At 40.8% G+C, this 20746-nt stretch overlaps 1 protein-coding gene across 1 annotated transcript in view; it reads right to left on the bottom strand.

The window, feature by feature from the left end:
• Positions 1-6509: 6509 nt before the first annotated feature.
• METAP1 (methionyl aminopeptidase 1) overlaps positions 6510-20746 on the bottom strand; it is a 51092-nt gene continuing 36855 nt past the window's right edge. Inside the window, exons 8-11 of the mRNA XM_043871357.1 lie at positions 20549-20680; positions 17602-17745; positions 12705-12770; positions 6510-9968 (exon numbers count right to left, since the gene is read on the bottom strand). Coding sequence (XP_043727292.1) covers positions 9805-9968; positions 12705-12770; positions 17602-17745; positions 20549-20680 — 506 coding nt within the window. The 3' untranslated portion in view covers positions 6510-9804. The remainder of the gene's footprint in view (positions 9969-12704; positions 12771-17601; positions 17746-20548; positions 20681-20746) is intronic.

Below are 20746 nucleotides of genomic sequence, written 5' to 3' on the forward strand. Positions count from 1 at the left end.
TTTTTTTTTTTTTTGGCTGCACTGGGTCTTAGTTACTGCACCAGCTCTCTCTAGTGGTGGTGCACAGACTTCTTATTGTGGTGGCTTCTCTTGTTGCAGAGCACAGGCTTAAGGGTGCGTGGGCTCAGGATTTGCAACACGTAGGCTGTATAGAGTGTACGGGCTTAGTTGCCCCAAGGCATGTGGAATCTTCCTGGACCAGGGATAGAACCTGTGTCCCCTGCATTGGCAGGTGGATTCTTAACCACTGGACCACCAGGGATGTTGAAGGTTATCTTCTTAAGGGCAGGTACCATGCATTGTTCAAACTTAGATTCCCAGTTCCTAGTATGGCATCTGGCCCATACAGAGCACTAGAATTCATCACTGAAACTACTTTGAAGTAGGTAGTTTTCTGTTGTTGATCACTCTGTGAACTTATTTCAAGTATATGGAAAACACTTACATACTGAATATCCAAACCGAAGCACTTATTTTGTCAAATCTTAACATTTTTACTCCTCCAGACCACACTGCCTTTCCTCTCCTGTGGTGCAGTCAGCATCCAGAATCTGGTGTTGATCACTGTCACCCGGGTCGCCATCCTTTCACTATACCAATCTGTAAACTCCCCAGTCTTCAGTGTTGTCATAGCTCTAAACCTGATGCTGTCTGACTCTGCAGCCTTTTCACTCATTGCTGTGTGATTAATCTCTGCTGTATATGATGCTCCCATTCATTTAGTATGTGCAGTAGTATTCAGCTATGTGAACGACCATCACTTATCTGTCTCCAACTGATGGCATATAGTTGTTCCCCAAATTGTTTCTGTATTGCTAACAACACTGGTGGAACATCCTTGTACATCGTGCTCAGTGTCAGTCACGTAGGATGCGTATCACAGGATAACATTTAAACCTTACTAGAAATTGTCAAATTGCTCTTCAAAGTGGTTGGAAATTTTTATAAATCACCTGTGTATGAAATGACTTTAATTTGCATTTCCCTTAATTACTGAAGTCTTTCATTCTTTTGGTCATTTGTTGTTGTTTTTTTTTTTTTTTTTCTTCTTCTGAGCTTTATTAGGTCCTGAAAGCAGGTACCATGGGTTTTTACTGGGTTTGAGTCCCAGACATGTAGGTTCAAGTCCCGTTCGAGTCCCAAGCAGGGTTTTGGTTGAGTTCGAGTTCCAATCTGAAGTAAATGGTTTCAGTACCTTTACTCATCAACTCTCGGAAAAGACAGATTATGTGTGTCAAAGTGAAAAAAGAAATCTAAGTGTGTTGACAACATTCTTCTCCCCTCCCCTCTAACCTGAAGATTCTCTGCTTGTTCCTTGCCTGCCAGGCTTGGGGATAAAGAGTGTAGGTGCCAAAGAAACCCAGGTAGAGGATGGATCTGTTTCTGTAGAAGGCACATAAAGGAAAATCCAGGAAAGGGGGGGTTGAAAGGAAATAAATACATCAAGCATGAGAAGGTATTTGTCTTTCTCTGACTACCTTAGATTATATTCCATTAAAAGTTATTAGAAGACAATGGCTATATTTCCCTGTGCTGTGCAAAAATATCTGAAATCGTGCAGCTCTGATTGGGACTTGACTTCAGTCATTTAGTTGAGATCACACACCCACAGGTCTCAGGACTTAATGTAGCTCAGGTTCTTTTTTCTTTTTTTAATTGATTAAACTTTTTTTTATTTTGCATTGTGGTATAGCCGGTTAACAACATTGTGAGTTTCAGGTGAAGTTCAGATGCTTGATGTCTTTTTGCAAAAAGAACACACTGAGAGACAAAGTGATAGATAAGAAAAGGGTTTATCTAGAGAGTAGCTCATCCCCAGACAAGGTGTGGGCCATCTCAGGTGAAAGCCCCTGTATTTCCTTTTTTGTAAGGTATCTCTTTACATCCTTTGCCCATTTTTCTATTGGATCAATTCATTTTTTCTGAGTAATTTTTAAGACTTCTTTATTGTAGATGCCAATCCTTTGTAAGTTTCATGTTTTCAATGTATTTTTAAATTTTTATTTTAGTATGGTCAAACCTATCAGTGTTTTCCTGGTGCTGTTGTTAAGTAGCATTTAGGCTTCTTTACCTTGAGCAGAATAAAGAAGCAAACAAAAATGGTGCATAGTCTTAACATCCCGGTAATCCATTAACACGTACAAGAGTTAGAACATTCAAATAGTAGAGAAAATTACATGAGAAAGAAAAGTTAAATTTCCCTCTCTCCCCCCAAATGGTGACCACGGTAAGTTTATGTATCGTCCCAGAAGTTTCTATGAATGAAATAACATGTATACATATACTTTAAATTTATACAAATGAATACTAATTAACACTGTTCTGTGCCTTTTTTTCCCCACATTATAACATATCTTAAGACTGTTTTCATATCAGGACATCGATATACACATCTTTGGTTGAATTGAAAGCGTGTGCTTTTTCTTGTTTTAATTCTGATTGATGTGGCTTAATTGCTCCCAGAATGAAAATAGAAAATGGCAGTTATGGTCAGGGCTTCTTTTTGGATCTTTGGTGCATTTGAAGGACAAGGCAGTATAATCTAGCTTCTCTCATTTTACCTAGAGGGCTAGAGACTCAGTAGGGGCCCAAAGGGCTCCAATCTATTGTCCTGTGTAAACTGGAAGAAGAGGAAATTAAAACTAGCTCCTACCCCAGCTGTAAGATACGTATTTTAATCTGGTTTGTTTTAGCTCAGCCTTCCAGGAACAAAGTATATTTTACTGCCTTAAGCAACTGCAGTAACAAAGAACATATGAGGGTAATAATGGAGAAGTGCTACTAATTCTTTTAAAAGATTCTTCCAGTGTAATACATGAGTTACACATGAATGAGAATGGCGACATTTTATGTTCACCAATATGAGAAGGTAAAGCAATTTTAAGATAGTAAAACAGCTGGCCAATTAGGAAGCTTACTTTTCATTTCTGTTACAGTGACGTGTACGTAGTCTTGAGCCAGCTAACTCAGTTTAACAGGTGTGAGCATTTCCTGAATGAAAGCACAGTTGCCTCTTTGAGGGAACCAGTATCACCATGAAGATTCTTGGATCATGGGACTATAGGTTTAAAGTATTTCTTTTAAGATCCTTTCAATGCATCCTCTTGGATGGCACCTAGGCTGTATATTGTGGAACAAAATAATTTTTGGAAGAACATAGACAACACAGGGCTAAAAAACAGTCACTGTGCACGTGAGCAGATCTGTCCTGGCTGTTCACCAGGACAGAATTCTGCCACCTTAGAAGTGTTACTGGGAATTTTTTGAAGTTATGTTTAAACTGCTTTATTGAATAAATGGTATATAAGTGTAACACAAATGGCTAATCTCCACTGTGTATTTTATGAAAGTGAAAAATATTTTTAAGGATCTAAAATTTTACAATACTACCAACCTTTAACAGCTTTTTGTTTCTCATTGAAAATTTTCACATACTTGGCATTTTTCAAATCTTGCCAGCTTTTCCATTTTCAGCATGTTGGGCTATTTTGCTTTCTATTTAACCCACCTAGTGATGTTCACTATAAAAAATAGGGCATAAAATATATAGGCATGTCTGACTTGGAACAAGTTCTTTATTACGTGCACAGGGGACTAATATAAAGTAGAATGTGTGGAATGATGAGGTTTTTGAGGTGAGGGGACAAAGTGCATTATATCCAAATTTTCTAACAGTGGAGCCAGTTAATGTGTACAACTTAAAAATGGCTATACATAATGCTACTTCCATTTCTCTCATTTCAAAGCAAAAGTAAATGTAGCTGGTGATTCTCAAATGTTTTGTTGACCTGGGGAAAAGGGAGCATATTTGACATGTGCAGAATGCTTCACAACATCTTCTGCTTGGCTGCCAGTTTCCCAAGTAGGCTGATGATCAAAGCCTTCCAATAACCGACAGTTCTTTGGCCTTAGAGATACTGTGTGACCCAGGAAAAACGACCTACTCAACCAATTTTGTTTCCATTAAGATGCAAGGTCCGATTCTTTGTCAGCAAATACCCTTTAGAAAAAATACACCACAAGCCGTATTTGGAAAACATTTAAGTATATTTAAACAGTTACTCAAATAAGAAGTGCATAGAACTATAACAAGAAAATCATATCTTTAAAGAAACAATTTATGAAGTGAACTGGCACAGTCAACCAGTACATACAAAGTCCTCCATTATACAGATTTCTTTTGGTGGAACTTTATAAGAACAAAGCGGCTGGGATGGGCTTTTTACTTTGGGGGGGGGGGGGGTGGGCAGGGAATGGGCTTTTAAAGCACACAGGTTTTTATCAAGCCGGCCATCGTAACAGAATTCACTGAGGAGCTAATAGGCACATGCTCCCTTCAGGAAGAGTTCTGATTCACCACCAAACTACCCCGACTCCAGACAGGGGCTGAAATAGTCCTGATGACCAAGAATCAGATCTAGATGAAACAGTGGAAATTTGCTTTCAAATACCTGTTGCTCTTTTTTCCAAATCTACATCTTAATATTAACAGTTCTTATCCTTGTCTATTTTGTTTCCTCAGAACCACCCAGGGCTCAGATGTACTGATAAAGTTTGAAAAAATTCTACTCTAAGTTTTCTGTTGACCTCTGACCCAAGTACTGAAATAAAGTGAATTTGATTTTAGTCAGGTTATATATAGAATGAAACAGTTGCTAAGTTCTGTGTCATTGCACAAATAGGATACCTCCTTAGAGACAGAACTTTTTCCTAGCCATGCAAATAGTTTAAAAAAATTAGAGAACTCAGCCCTGGTGTCCTGCTTGTTGCTCTTGTGATCTTCTGACTGCTGCTGCTAAGTCGTTTCAGTCGTGTCCGACTCTGTGTGACCCCACAGACGGCAGCCCACCGGGCTCCCCCGTCCCTGGGATTCTCCAGGCAAGAACAATGGAGTGGGTTGCCATTTCCTTCCCCAATGCATGAAAGTGAAAAGCGAAAGTGAAGTCGCTCAGTTGTGTCTGACTCTTCACGACCCCATGGACTGCAGCCTACCAGGCTCCTCCGTCCATGGGATTTTCCAGGCAAGAGTACTGGAGTGGGGTGCCATTGCCTCCTCCGGATCTTCTGACACCACAGTGCAAATGTGCCTACAAGTGTGTGGGAGTAAACACGGCATGTGTTTGTTGTTGGAAGTGGAATGAGGAGGCTGGAGTACTAGTAAAAGGGCCAAGCACCCAGGAGCTAGAAACAGTTATAAAAGCTCTGCAACAGTAAAAAGGCTGGACATGCACAAGAAAAATTATTTAAAATACCTTGAACTCTTAACATAAGTGGTAAGTGAAAATCTTTCCTGGAAGCCCTTCTTGAGTGCTCCACGTAAACTGACTTTTGGCACATTCTTTGGCAATATTGACACATATTTTAATATAATCACAGAATTACCAGAGCTGTCTGTATGACAGCTCTGCTGTTGCTCACTTAAGTCCCCAGAATGAAAAGCAGGTTGCCAAGGCCACCTTACTCCTGCCTCTCCTTTGTAAGGTAACCAAATGCAAACCTTTTTTTTAAATACTTGGCACCAAAAGGAAAAAGAGGTAAGGAGAAGGCTGCCTACCCTTCTGAGTTGAGACTAAGTGGGGCCACTGAATTTCAATGCATAGAGCCTGTGCTGCCTTTCTTTAGATGTTCATTTTTCTAAATAAAGCAAAACATGTTAATAACTTCTAGAATATCAGCATAATGCAGCCTGTATTGTAAAACCATATCCTTAAACCATATCCATATGTTTTTCCCCCAGCCTATTATAAAATGGGCTATACATCCACATTACAAGTGGTACAGTTTGCTCCTCTGGTAGCTAGAGAACACACACCATCAGATGTAGACAAAATCATAGTATCACACTATCTCAATCAATTCCAGTGTTTCCAACTCTGAGACCACTAAAATATCTCCACCATCTCTATAGCATGTTTTGCCCTCAAGATTCACTGCATTTATTATTAAAAAATAGCTTATGGGCTTATGGGCTTCCCAGGTGGTGCAGTGGTAAAGAATACACCTGCCAAGCAGGAGATGGCAGGTTCGATCCCTGGGTGAGGAAAGTCCCTGGAGAAGGAAATGGCTACCCACTCCAATATCTTGCCTGGGAAAGCCCATGGACAGAGGAGCCTGAGGAGCCTGGCGAGCTGCAGTCCATGGGGTTGCAAAAGAGTTAGACACAACTTAGCAACAAGCAGCACATGCATGATTTATGAAATTTAGAATACAGCAGAATCAAAATGAATTACTTCAAGTAACTTTTAGACCAGTACCCTCCTAGTGAGATATGTTCCAAGAATAGGAGCAACCACAAATTTTGCACTTAGGTTTACTGTTGGTAGTGATTTTGGTGTTGTAATTCTGGTATTATTTTACATGTCATGTAGAGTCAAGCAAATAAGTAAATATTAGTGTTGTTCAGAACCAAAATTCTCACCATGGGAGAAGGAAAATACAAATATGAAGCAGGGAAGGGTGAGGAAGACTAGTGTTAAATTTGAAATCAAAGTAACAGAGTGAATTCATGATTTATTTTTTAATTAATTTTTTTAATTGGAGGATAATTACTTTACAATATTGTGATGGTTTTTGCCATACATCAACATGAATTTATAAAAAATGCATTGCCTGGCTCTGTTCCCTGAAAGGGCCAAGGAGCAATTAACACCCCAGCAGCAACCCAGATCTTGATTTCCAAATACCATTCCTCATGAAGAGAAACCAGGGCTCCTTGGAGAAGTAGCCAGTTCCCAGTCTGGGACAGGAAAAGTATATGACAAACTTAGAACATATGGCAAAAAGCAAGAACACGCCCAAAGACTGATAGGCATAGAGCAAAATGACCCATAAATAAGCTTAAAGGTGCTTCCACTGGCCAAATATGGAACATTCAGAGGAGTGACAACACTTTTGGAAACAATCAATAAGCTAACGCTGATAGTCAAAAATAAGTGGGCAGAGTGGGGGGGAGCCTACTTTCTCAAGTGTCAGTTTCATAAGAGATCAAAAAAAGATGGAAAAGGGTTGTTCTACAGTTTAAAAAAAAAAAAACCTACAGATGACAACTGAACGCCATGGGTTTGCACTCTGCATTTAAAACAAAGAACACTTTGGAGAAAGCTGACTCAGGTGTCAATGTGTACTATACCTCGGACAACTCTGAACATTCAGTTAGTTCCTGGGGTGTGACAACTGTACAATGACCGTGTAGGAAACATCCTTACGTTTTAAAAGAGATGCTGCAACAGCAGCAGATAAAGTACGACGCCATTCCTCTCAAAAGAAAAATGCTGATTACATCGAGAAGAGGCACAGTAACAACTGCTGAACACAGGAAAGGGCATATGGGTGTTTCACTGCACTATCAGCTTCCTGTAAATTCGAAAAACCTTCAAAATTAAAAGCTAGAAGTTAAAAAAGCGTGCGGCGGGGGAAGGGGGCAGAAATAGCTTACAGACACAATTTGGGGGCTTCAGCAAAGTGCAGCATCCGTCTCTCGAATTTAATCAAACTCAGTGAAAAGCCAGAGCGATGACAGGACAAACAGAAGTCAGCTAAGATGGCAAACTCCTAAACATCTTCCTAGCAATTTAGACGTGAGGGTGACAAGTGATACAAAAGTGCTGGTGAGTGGGTTCTAATTCACCTTTACACATTTTGTCACCAAAAGCCATAAACGGAAGATGAAATGCAAACATGTTTCCCTTCTAAGTTATAAGGGGGCTGAATGACTGGCAGGGGAAAAAAAAATATTTTAAAAGTTAATACAAAAAATAAAAAGTTACCACACTGACATTTTGACAAGTTGGCAGAATGATAAAACTACCCTAGGTGTTTTCTCATCTAAACCTAATAAATATTTGTAATTAGACACATACAATTAGACTAGAGCTCCATACTGTTTTTACATCTCCCAAACAGAGAAAAGCATCATCACCAGTGTGGTGTTTTAACAACAACAAAAAACCATCCCACCAAGATTTTTTTCCTTGAGCTTGTTTTCTAAAAGTAGACACTGAATAAGCCCACACCACTAATTCTATGATCAGTACAGAAAATGCTGCCCTACCTGTGTGGCAATCTTTGTCTTAAATGACTCTCAGAAACATGGTTACATCTCAAATACTACTAGTAGACTGCTGAACTAAACACAGGAGTGGAATTTTTATACAGTCATTCAACATTAAAAAGTATTTTTACTCAAATAGTCAAGTGTTTATTTTAGATGGTGAACTCAGCCACCCCATTTCCCACCACTTCTTTCTAAAATCCCAAACAAAATGCGGCAAAGTTAACAACCATGTGGCAGAATAATCATTCAAACTTTTTAATCTCCCTTTACACATTATATTAACATTTATATTGCAAGGCATTCCATTCACAAATATTACAGTTTGATAAAAAATTTCACACACATACCCCCAAAAGTCTATACCAGATTCAGCCACATTACTAAATCATTAAAATAATAAAAAGTAATGAAAACATTATCGTAATTCCTTTAAAGCAATAAAGGTCCGAGGCACTCTGGGAAAGATGTCTCTTACAAGTGTGACATGTCAGTGGAATCAAATTACCTTCGCATACAGTTTCCAGATACCCGGGAATCAAGTATTCTCCAGTGACAATGACTTGGATCTGTCTTCACTGGATACTCTCCCACCTGGGACTGAACTACTGAAAGAAGCACAGAGGCTGGGCAACGAAGGTCATGTCTAATGAGGTTCCCAACTGTGTAAAGGAGAAGTGTGATTTCAGCACACCCAGGACAGCGCATCCCTACTCCAAGGGAACTGTCCAACCTCCAGAGATGTCCTTCCACCCCACCACCAGCTGTACCAGACGTCAGCACTTCCAGACTCTGCTCCCTGCTGGAGAGGCTTCAGAACTCTCTTCCCCAACTTCCACATTGCAACCTCCAGCCTTCTCTGAGTATCTTTGCAAGGTATGCCCTTGAAGTAGGACAGAGAGGGGAAGGGAGCGTTTTTCCTCCCATAATGACCAAACAGAGGTCTGAAATAGCAACATATTACAAAAACGTCATTCTCTGCAACAGCCAGCTTCCGCTTGGAGCACAGCTGTTTCTGCCATAAACCTGTCTTTTAAAAACCTGATAACGTTTGTCCAAAGTGGATTTTGCCACATACATTCACTCACACAGAGCCCACACTGGAGGGTCTCACTGACCGAGTGCTTTCTTATGCACAATTATAAGCGTAAAGAATTAGCAGGGGAAGGAGGGAAGCCAATTTCCAGCTGGGAATTAAATCACTGCAAACGATGGGTCCGTTTATGACAGCACAGAACCCCATCAGGGCAGAATGAGCACAAACCCCAAGTCACATAGTATTTAGTAATTACATACACGGAATTTAAAATATATACGTATATACTTCCACACATACATAATATTAAAAAAAAAAAAATTGGGAGCAACGTATGTTGCAGAAGTCTCAAGGATTCTCCTCTCCAGCACTCACCTGGAAAGCAGCTGGCGGTGCTGGCCCAGGGGTGGCAGTGACAGAAGCAACTAGAAGCAGGTTTAAGTAAAAGTGCTCAAAGGGCAAGGAAGAAAAACAGGGGTGCAGAGATTTGTGGGCGGGGCGGGGACGGTGGGGGGAGTTGAGAAATGCTTCCTTTATTCTTCTTGGCCTTTTCAGACCCAAGACAAGTTCTTGAGGACACGTCAGATGTTGTAGTCCTTCTTTATCGATAGTCAAAACAAAACAAGTAATAAAAAAATTTCCTCTTCCATTCTGTACTCTCAATAAAATGTGGAGTACGGCCAGAAAGTATAGGTGAGATGTGCCGTCTCGGGGGAAATTAAAACTGGGACATGAAGTGAGGCTGCGCGCTATCAAGCCGCCGGGTCAGGGTCTCACAGCCCGTGTCCGTGACCAGCAGAGTGTGCTCGAACTGGGCTGATCGCTTCCCATCTCTCGTCACCGCCGTCCAGCCATCCGGCCAGGTTTCATCCTGCCATCCACCTGAAACGAACAAACACCATCTCTTAATTCTACCACTCAGTCCGTTTTCTAAGTACACTCAAGGGAAGTGTACTTGCCGGTGCTCCTCTATCCCTGGGTAGCTCAGAAAACTAATTTTACAACTCATTATTAAGATTCCTGTGCACGTCATCTGTTTAAGCTAAAGCCTTTCCAACTTCATTTTGGTCTTCAGTTCAATGAAGCAATAATAATGTCTAAATTTGACAACTTCACGTTTTGTATCCTTCGCAACTACTGAATGAAGACGCTGTTTCCAAAATAAAGGCACTCAGTTTCCTTTTTGTAAACATACGGATTACCACTCATCCCAGGACTACATTAAAGAATTTAGCTCTCTCCTGATATAACTTTGGCATCTGACTAAACCATAGCCAGCGTATATTGTGAAGGAAATAAGGTAACTTTTTATACTTTTATTATAACATTTAATTCCTTATAACTTTTAAATGGCAGGCACATAAATGGTGAGAATAGATTATACTGTAGGCCACACCCCTGTAACCAGAAAGAGGGCAAAGAGAAAGAAACAGGAGTTTCTTGGCAAGAGAATTTAAAAATTATGATGAGGCAGAATGGGTTAGAAAGGAAATGACAGTGAAAGAAGCTGGGAGACAATGAAGAAAAATGAGAAAAAGAGAAAATGGGCGTGAGATGTAGGGCAGGGAAGACAGCAGCGGAATTACAAGGTTCTACAATTCCAGACACTACTAAACTAGCGTAGAGAGATGTTCCTGTCTCCAAATTAGGTGTGAAAAAAAAATAATATTCTTTATTTTGAATACTCTTTACCAAATATTAGATCTTACTGCCTCAGACAAATCCCAGAGTATAAAGTAGTGAGGTAACCTACTTCTGCAACATTAAATCCCAGTTTAAGAAGAAAATATGAGGCAGTTAAAGAAAGTTAACTCATGCTTTGTCAACCATCTAACGATGAATGAATAGATAGTTTTCAATGTAATTAATGATCTTTCCACAAATGGATTGAAGACATTAATACTTCTTTAATTTTACTGTTATCTACTGAAGCAGATTCTTTACTAATGTCAAGTCAAATATATTTGACTACTATTCTGAGGAAATTCCTCTTTGAATTAGACACTTCCCACTATGGAGCTGGGATTTAGCCTAGCTTAGTTACACTGAAGTATATCTGGTATAATTTGATGATTATCTGAACCAGCTCAACACAGTGTTACTTGCTTACTCCAGGAAACACCACTCTGAAGTAAAGAAGTGAAGTCGCTCAGTCATGTCCAACCTTTGCAACCCCATGGACTGTAGCCTACCAGGTTCCTCCGTCCACGGGATTTTCCAGGCAAGAATACTGGAGTGGGTTGCCATTTCCTTCTCCAGGAAATCCTCCTGACCCAGGAATTGAACCTGGGTCTCCTGAATTGTAGGCAGACGCTTTACCGCCCGAGCCACCAGGGAAGTCAAGTGCCTGTTCATGAAAACAGGTACATAACCAAAATACACTTTCCCCTCCTTGTCCTTGCCTTTCTCTGCCATCATACTTACTTATCTTGCAGTTGCTTAAACACGGTCACCGTTCTTCTGGGGAGTGACAAAAACAGTATCTTACATTTGTAGAGCCCTAATTTAAAGGTACTTTGTGTTAATACAAATCATCTCACTTAATTCTTACCACAGCCCTGGGCATTCAGATCAAAGATAAAGGTTTTAACTTCCATTTTACAGAAAAGGGAACAAAGGATCAGGTTAAGATGGCAGCCTCTAAAACAACCTCCAATGCTTCCCTTCAGTGTGGACTGGGTTTAGTGACTCACTTCTAAGGAAGAAAATCTGGTAGAAGTCATGAGGTACCACTCTGAAGACTAGGTTATAAAAAAGACTGGAAGGATCCTGAGGGGACCCCATTAACACAGGGGACAGGACGCAAGAGCTCAACGACTGCCGCCTCACTCTGCATCCCCTAATCCCAACAGACAGCTGGTGAAGGAGGCCCCGGTTATTACTCCGACAGCCTCAGTGAGGGCTCGAGTCAAGACCCCGATCATGGCTGTCATGCGCCTGCCACAGCGGCCGACAACAGCAGGGACATAAAACTGCCAGCGCGAAGCATGTCTGGGCTGGGCTTTCTCCACAGCAGCTGTGTGATGACGGCACCTGCTGACCAAAGTCCAGACCCCGAAGAGGCAGAACAGCGCATGCATGACTTTAGAGTCCCACAAATTCTGCTACATAACTAGCTAAGTGACTCTGGGCAAGTTATTAAACACTTAACCTCTTCAAAAATCAGTTTGTTCTCGTGGATAATGGGGACAGCACCTACCTCATAAGTTGTGGAGAATTAAATAACTGTGTCTGCCTCAAAAAAAAAAAAAAATGGCTCTAATTTCCTTTTCGCCCCTCCTTCTCACCCACACCAAGACATGCAGCAATTTCCACACTGCTTTGATTGATGGAGGCAACCAATTATTACAATACACCCTTTGACAGAAGCTTTATGAAAAGGGACCAGGATTCAAGTACTTCAGCATCTACTAACAGCAGACGAATTACCATGGAGAAAGTACTGCTTTTTTGCCAACAGTTACAATTTTCAGTTCTCTACATGACACTGAATCAAGTTCAAGAGGGGACAGGGAGTGGAAACAAAGCAATACCGAGCAGCCTACTAATCTGATCATGAGTAACCAAACATAAATAAAAATTCAATTATAGACTGTTACAGCATCCATTTTTCCTCACCTTCACAAATCATTGGCTCAATTGTAAATACATGGCCAGCCTTCATCACTCCAACTGCTTTATTTTCTGAAATTAAAGAAAAAAAAAAATCTCAGAACACAGCAAAAAACCTACAGCATATTGTTAAACACTTCCCTGGAAAAAGTACACAACTTACATTCCCATGAGGGATTCTTATAGTAACAAATTTCTCCTCTCCTGACTCCCCTTTCTTAAAGTAGATCATTCAGCAAACAGGGGTGCTCTGAAAACCACCTACTCTGTGGCAGATATTGTCCTAGGCATACTTCATTTTGCTTATGTTTTCTCTAGGAAAATACAGAGATGCCCTAGACTGGATTTCAGATGTGGCTAGTACTTCTATGAAAGCGGAAGTACCTCCATTTATGTTATAGCAGGATTAGAAAAGCAATGTAACCAACAAAGTTCCACACTTATCCAAGTATGACAGTATAAAGGAGAACAAGATATTTCAGACTATGCCAGAAGCTGCAAATCTCCTGGTTGGGACAGGAGTGGGTGTGGATGTGGGGGTGGAGGTAGGGGCACAGCCCACGGAAACAACTGTACCATTTTTTAAAGTTTTGTAAAAAATGGTCTTATCTTGGGAAGGGAAAAAAAAAACCCTGCACACTAACCTACTTTTTTTTAATGCTGGCAGGATTATTCCTTTTTTTACTGGAAACAAAATTCCCATTTCTCCCTCCTACTTTGTCCAAGTTTGCCAATACATATTCTTCAGGATCATCATGAGAAACTCAACTGTTAGTGTCCAGACTTGCCATCTCCCCAAATAGGCCAAACATTTGAAAGAGGTACAGGTCTTTTTAGACAATCTCAAAAATGGAGAACAAGTTAACTTTCAGAATAAAAATCAAGAGCTGCTAAGAGCATCAGTAAACGGCTGGCTGCACTTTGTCTGCCTGACCACCAGGTGGCGAGAGCATCGGCTTTCAGGCTTTCTCGATAAGATTGCTGAGCTTGCAGATGGTGACCAACGTGTCCACTGGGTCTATTCAACAGGCTGATTCTATTCAACAGCTCTGCCTAGGTTTGTTCTACCTTCACCCTCACGTTTACATCCCTGCACACCTTTCCTTGTGAACAGCAATCATGCCGCTTTCCACTATCTTAGGTGTTGCCAAAATAAACAACCTACAGATTCCAAACCAGGAGTTTCTAAATTATTATAAAAAGCTGAGGGGCAAAAAACAATTTTGACTTTTTATCTCTAATTTCATGAACTTTCCCTCCAAATGACATGCAATTTATTGCATATATAGATTTGGTCATATGCCCTTGGGGATATCAAAATAGTCAGTGCAGTATCACAGAAATAAAAATGGATAAAAGAATCGAGAAGTGTACTGGCTGATACAGCCAGCACCTGGGTGCATGAGGCTAAACACTTGGAAAGTGGCAAGTCAGAATGTACATGTAAAACATATGCTGATTTCAAAGACAAAAAAAGCATGCACTATATCTCAATGATTGTTTTACACTGACTAAATGTTGAAATGCTAATATTTTTAATGTAATAGATTTAAAATATAAAATTAACTCTATTTGTTTCTTACTTTTGAATAGGACAACTAGAAGTTTTAGTATTACATGGATGTGAAAAAGAAAATGAAGTCGCTCAGTTGTGTCCAACTCTTTGCAACCCCCTGGACTGTAACCTACCAGGCTCCTCCATCCGCACTGAAGGCAGACGCTTTCCCGTCCCAGCTACCAGAGAAGTCCTTGGTGTTACCTATGTGCCCCATGTATAATTCCACTGGACGGCGCTGATGAAGAGAAGCCAAGTTCTCCTGTTTCCGCCACTGATTCACTCTTCAGGAAGTTACAGTTCCCAGCTCACTCTGACTCATGGTTTCAGTTTCTCAACACAGCTCACTCAACAAACACATCATCTGAGTGTCTACACTACAGCAGATAATACTGCTGAGGACTTCTACAAAAACGTGCACCTGCTCTACCGTCTGCCTCACAGAACTACCGTGATATATATTCTCAGGTAGGGCAGAACCACCTTCACTTCCAAACCACAATGATAAGGAAGCACATAAGCACTCATCTTAACAAAGACCTCTTTTATACAGGACGTGCAGGTAAGGGACACAACAAGTTCCTGGTTTCACACTCAGTTGCTTAGGAATACGGAGTTACAAGTTAAAGAAGGGATCATTTACATTCAAAAGCCTCTGCTGTACAAAGACTCCAGTAGCTTCCTTTAATGTTTCCCTAAAGAGACCACAACATGTTTTATTTTAACCCTATTAACACTTGACTTTTCATAAATACAGCAAAGTGGATGAAATGAAGTATACATGGGTCCTTGTTTCTTTTTTCAGAATTGTTTATTTCTAATTAAGCAGCTTAACATGAAACTCAAGAGGCACATCTTGTCTATCAGTGGAGCCATACTGTGCTGACACTATCATCACTGACCTGTATCTCCTTCTCCCATAAATTTTATTTCCTTTAAAAAATCTTTCTTCATGACATATACCCACTACATATAAAACAGATTACTAGTAAGAATCTACTGCCCAGCATAGGGAACTCTACTCAACACCCTGCAATGACCTACATGGGGAAAGAATCTTAAAAATGAGTGGATATATGTATAACTGATTCACTTTACTGTGTTCTTGGTGGCTCAATGGTAAAGAATCCGCCTGCCAAGCAGGAGATGCCAGTTTGATCCCTGGGTCAGGAAGATCCCCTGGAGATGGAGATGGCAACCCACTCCAGTATTCTTGCCTGGGAAATCCCATGGACAGAGGAGCCTGGCGGGCTACAGTCCACGGGGTCGCAGAAGAGTCAGACACGACTGAGCAACTAAACAACAACATTAACTGAGCCGCTCTGCTGCACACCGGAAACTAGCACAACACTCTGATCTACTATGTTCCAACAAAATTAAAATAAGCAAGTAAAGCCTCTCTTCATACAGGCCATACCTAAACCTGAGTCTGTTACTCTGCAAGTAAGGGTGCTTTTTTCATTCTCTCCCTTGCCCACGTTTTTTCCACACGCAAAACACAGGCATGCACACGTGTGGCACACAGCACTGGCATCAGAATAGCTACTTCCACTGTTAAAGGGAACGCACAATAGGTGACCACAGGGCTTAGCAGGAAGGAACAAAGTCGGCTACTTATTATCTATTGCTAGCTTTTACTTTGCGCACAATTCCAGCTGAAATAAAAAGGACCCTGTGGTCTGCTAATAAACCCTTATTGATTTATGTCAAATGCTGTGCTTAAGTGACTTCTCTAGCTTCTCCTGTTCAGAGGTTTCTCACTCGTTTCCCTTTCTCGTCACAACTATTGATGTCTTGGATTTTACCACCTCACACCTGGATTTACGGAAACAACTGTGCATTAGGCTGACAAGCCTGGCTAGCTCACACTTGTAATACATCCCATGCACCACTGCTAAATTTATCTTCTCAAAACAGCAACTTCACCTTGCCATTCTTCTGCCAAAAAATGTTCTGCAATTCCTTAAAAATGAAGTCAGACATCTTCCATCTGGCACTGCCCATTTCTGGCTCACACGTAACCCTTAGCCCAAACTTATCCTGTCTCTGTTCAGTCTGTCTCAACCTGAAGCACCTATTCATGCTTCCCCACCATGTGGAATGCTCTTCCGCATCTTCTCCAGCAAACCAAAATCTCATTCTTTATTTCTCCAAGACTCAGCGCCAAACTGCTTACATCCTTACTAGGCAGCAAGGCAAAGACTGATTCTCGAAAGGCAGACAGAACCCAGGTACCAATCCTACCCCTGACATTTATTCACTAGTTTGTGTGGACTTAAGTAAATCAGTTCCCTAAGCACAGACTCCGCTTTTTAAAAAGAGAGCTAAGAAATTATTCATAGAGTTGGGATGCACAAACGAGATAACATAAATCATCACCATCATCAGCATCGTCATTCTAAAAGTTAACTTTAAGTGCTTTCCAAGCAAGATCTCACTTAATTCTAGTAACAGGTTCTAGAGTAGGTACCATTCCCTGATATTGTATATATGAGCAAACCTAAGCCCAAGAAGGTATATGAAAGTCTCTACATAGCAGTGGCTCCTCTATATTTATTAAATTCCTTCTTATGTTACCTAATGTGGACAGCTTTCATTTCCAGTACTAAGTAACAAACTTACTCCCATGTGTCTTATCTCTTCAAGAAAAAAGGTTCTGTAAGACTAATCATCCAACACGTCCTTGCTAATCTATCAGACAGCACTCAATTTGAGGAAAGGATACTTTGTCTATTCTCCTCTATTTATACCAACAAAGAACGCAATATCTGACATGTATTAAGAACTCAAATCAAACTTAGCGGAATCAATTTCATCTAAGGAGTCAGAATACATGTGGCAGGGAGTGTTGGCTGTTCACCAAAATTACTATTTTCCTTTTCTTCCAGGGTACTCAGCTAGATCACATTTCCCTACCTCCCTTGCAGTTAGTGTAGCCATACGACTGAATTCCTGCCAATGAAAAGTAAATGCAAGTGATTTGTGCCAAGTCCATGTTGGCCCACTAAAACTTCCCAAGCGTACCCTTCCATGCTTCTCCCCTCCTCCCCAATATCTGTAAGATCAGAAAGGGAACCCCCAAAGTGACCCTGAAAGCTATGCGTTGAAAGTGACAAGAGCCTGCATCAAAGAATAACTGTTCCATCCACCCCCAACTGTGACCAAACACACAGGCTTTGGACTATTGAGAGCAAGCTATGTGCAGAGTATACACATTTTGCGGAGCTATTTATAACAGCTAACAGATTATTCTAATAGATGCAAAACAGTGGGTCCTGTTAAATGTTTGGGAAAAAAGATCTGCTAAACAAACAGTTAGCCAAGACAAACTCTTTGGACAGTACTTACTGGCGTAGTGGGGTACATTGGGGGCTGTATGAAAAAGCTTGTGGATTCCATGCCCACAGTAACTTCGAACAACTGAAAATCCATTGGCTTGTGCGTGCTTCTGAATAATGTTTCCCAGTTCTCTGTATCGAACACCAGGCTTTACTGAAAGGAAAAGAGAAGACTGGTGGCAAAGAGAAAGAATAACTGATAATTACTAAGCAATCACTGTCTATGCCAGGAACCATTCTGGTTTTACACGCCTACACGTAAGACTTTCAAGATGAGGAAACCGAAGCTCAGAGAGGCGAGACTGCCGGGAAACGGTGAAGCTGAGAGTCAAGCCGGCAGCACCTGGTTCCTCCTCTGCTGCAGAAGAGGAGGGTCTGGGCAGAGTCAGCGGCTGGGAGAGGCACCACTGCTCTCTGAACAAAGAGACTGGAAAACACACTTCCCTTCCTCACCTTCTCTAAGGTCAGTGGGCTTTCCATTAAAGCGAGCAGGAGAGATAAGAGAATAAAGAGCATCAGGAGAAAAAGGAACATTCATCAAGGAAACTGACTTCTCTTTAGTTTCAGTCTGGTCAACTTTTCAAAGAATTGCTTCCCCTGGGCATCTTTATCCCCATGTAAGTGGTTCTCAAATTGTTCATTTGCCTCTCAAGAAAATCTTGGGAGTAGGATGTAGAAAGGTACTTCTCACTATATACTTCCTGCCCTGTTTACTTTTTATGACTTTCACCATTGTTTAAATAAAAACCAGAAGAATGGTTCTTATTGTTGCTACGACTCTCCTAGCACTGGGACCCCAGGATTTGGGCTCTGCTGGACTCATGGGGGGTCCAGCCACAGTACTGGGGGTCCCCCCTCCCTACAGTCTCCTTCTCTGCCGGTTCATTTCCAACCTGAGGTTCAGACACACCATATCCCCTCCAGCCAATCACATTTCTGGGCAAATGGCTTAAGGAATCATTTTCATAACATTTACTAGCTCTTAACCATATGGACCAGCTTGATTGTTTTTTTATTGGGAGGTGAGGCAGGGGAGATTAACAATTTCTGAGGAACATACTGACTTGCATAATGATTTTCTTCCATTCCCACCCAAGCCTTCTGACCAGCCCCAGTCAGCAGGGAGGAAAGCAAAATTTTAACCCATGCTGCACATACAATAAAGGAAACACCTGTACAACAATAATGATGCAGTGTGAGAATGGAGACCTCTCCCTAATTCTCAAGCCAGAGGCCATTCTGGTCCCAGGGGTGTACTTCATAGAATCTGGAGACGTTTTTGTGACCGTTACAACCTGGAAAGGTAGTGCAACCGGCCTCCAGCGAGGAGAGACCAGGCATGCTGCTGAGCCTCCTGTGATACACAGGACAGGCCCCCACGACGGCGTATCAGCAGACTCAGAGCGCCACAGACGTGCAGGCTGAGGAGCCCTATTCTGGAAAGCTAACTTCACAGCTGGTTCAACTCTCCAGAGCTCTGAACCAGGGTGGGCAGTCAAATCATCAGAAAACAACAGGCAGGAATGATCCATACACAGCAGTTAACAGCACTTCCCAGAGATTAGCCAACTTCTACTCTTGGCTGTCTATTGTTCTAAAGATTTTGGTTCCTTGGCAAGTTTCATTCCTGTGACTTTGTAAAACAACATTCCAGCTATCTGGTTATTTCGATCAACTCATAGAAAAGCAAAAGGGATATAAATATTGAACACAGAAACTCTAAAAATTATTTAAACCTAAAGCTTCCAAAATAAGATACTAAATATTAAAGTTCTCATCTCACAATACCACCGTGAATATCAAAGTTTTCAAGTATAATCAACAGTGAATGAAAAGGAAAGGAAAATCTCACATGCTGATATATAAAAATAATCACATGCTTTCATTTTTCATTCCTCCGACTTTATTAAATTAGTGAAAATTACATCATCTCCTCTGTTTGCCTAAGAACCCTGTCCTGTCCTACATAGTGCAGACGATACATCAGATCTATTTAATAGTGGGGGCAGGGCTGGATAATACATTGACCAATAATGCTGAAATGCTATGGATTTCAACTGAAGAGTTGTTTGCCCTCAAACTGTCCTTCTAATAGTCTGTTTACATTTGCAACAAGCCTTTCTTTCTCTTTTCTCACAAGATAGTGCATAAATTTTTAAAAACCATGGATGAACTGTTTGTATGAACAAAGACAGACACAGTCTGAGAAAAATCCCACAGAAATACACCTCACCAAAGACATTATTCACTATAATAGCAAGACATCTGGAAAACACCAAAATCCAGTAGGGGAATAGTTGTAGACATTTTTATACTGTGGAATAAAATATAAAGCAATTTAAAGAATGGGTAGATCTATGCATGCAGATATGTACATATTCTAATATGGAAAGATCTCTAAGATATTATTAGTTGAAAAAGTACTAAATTACAGAATACTACAAATATTATGATTCCATTTAACCTAACTCAACACATACATACAATTATGTGTAATAATGTACTGTGGATAAAAAAACCTAAATGTTAAAAGTGGACACCTCTGGAAAAGAGAGATTAAAAAAAAAAAGGAGAGACAAGTATAAAGGAAAATCACTCATATTTTTCTCTCATAATCTGATGCAGTCTTACAGTTTTTTATAATAAGAGAACAGAACACTTATGAAAGAATTAAAAAGTAGGAGAAAAGTTACAGTCTGGAACTATCCACACATTCTTCCCCATTTATCAGCCAATGAAAAGGAAGATAAATCATAGACGAGACAAAGCAATAATCCAGTCCATCTTCATCAAGGGATTCTCAAGTCACCTTTAAACCTACTGCTGCCAGACCCAAAGCTAAGGCGGGTAGGGCAGAAGCACAGCTGGAAGGGACAAGGCATGCATGGTGCAGTGACAGGTCACTCGAGGCCCACGCTACCCAGCAGCTTCAGCGGGTGCCCAGCACTGAGCCTCACCTGCGTCAATGGCTTGCATCAGGCACTCATACGTGGTCTGAACCAGTTTCCGAGCTCCCTCATCCACGTCTCCAACAAAAAATGTCTCATTCAGGTCCCCATGATAACCATTCCGATAAAGAGTGATGTCCACTGCAAAAGAATGTGCAAACATAAAGACCACATTCATTTTTATCTCAAAATTCAAGTTTTGCCGAC

Source organism: Cervus elaphus, chromosome 17 (genome assembly GCF_910594005.1).
Source record: "Cervus elaphus chromosome 17, mCerEla1.1, whole genome shotgun sequence".
NCBI classification, from domain to species: Eukaryota; Metazoa; Chordata; class Mammalia; order Artiodactyla; family Cervidae; genus Cervus; species Cervus elaphus.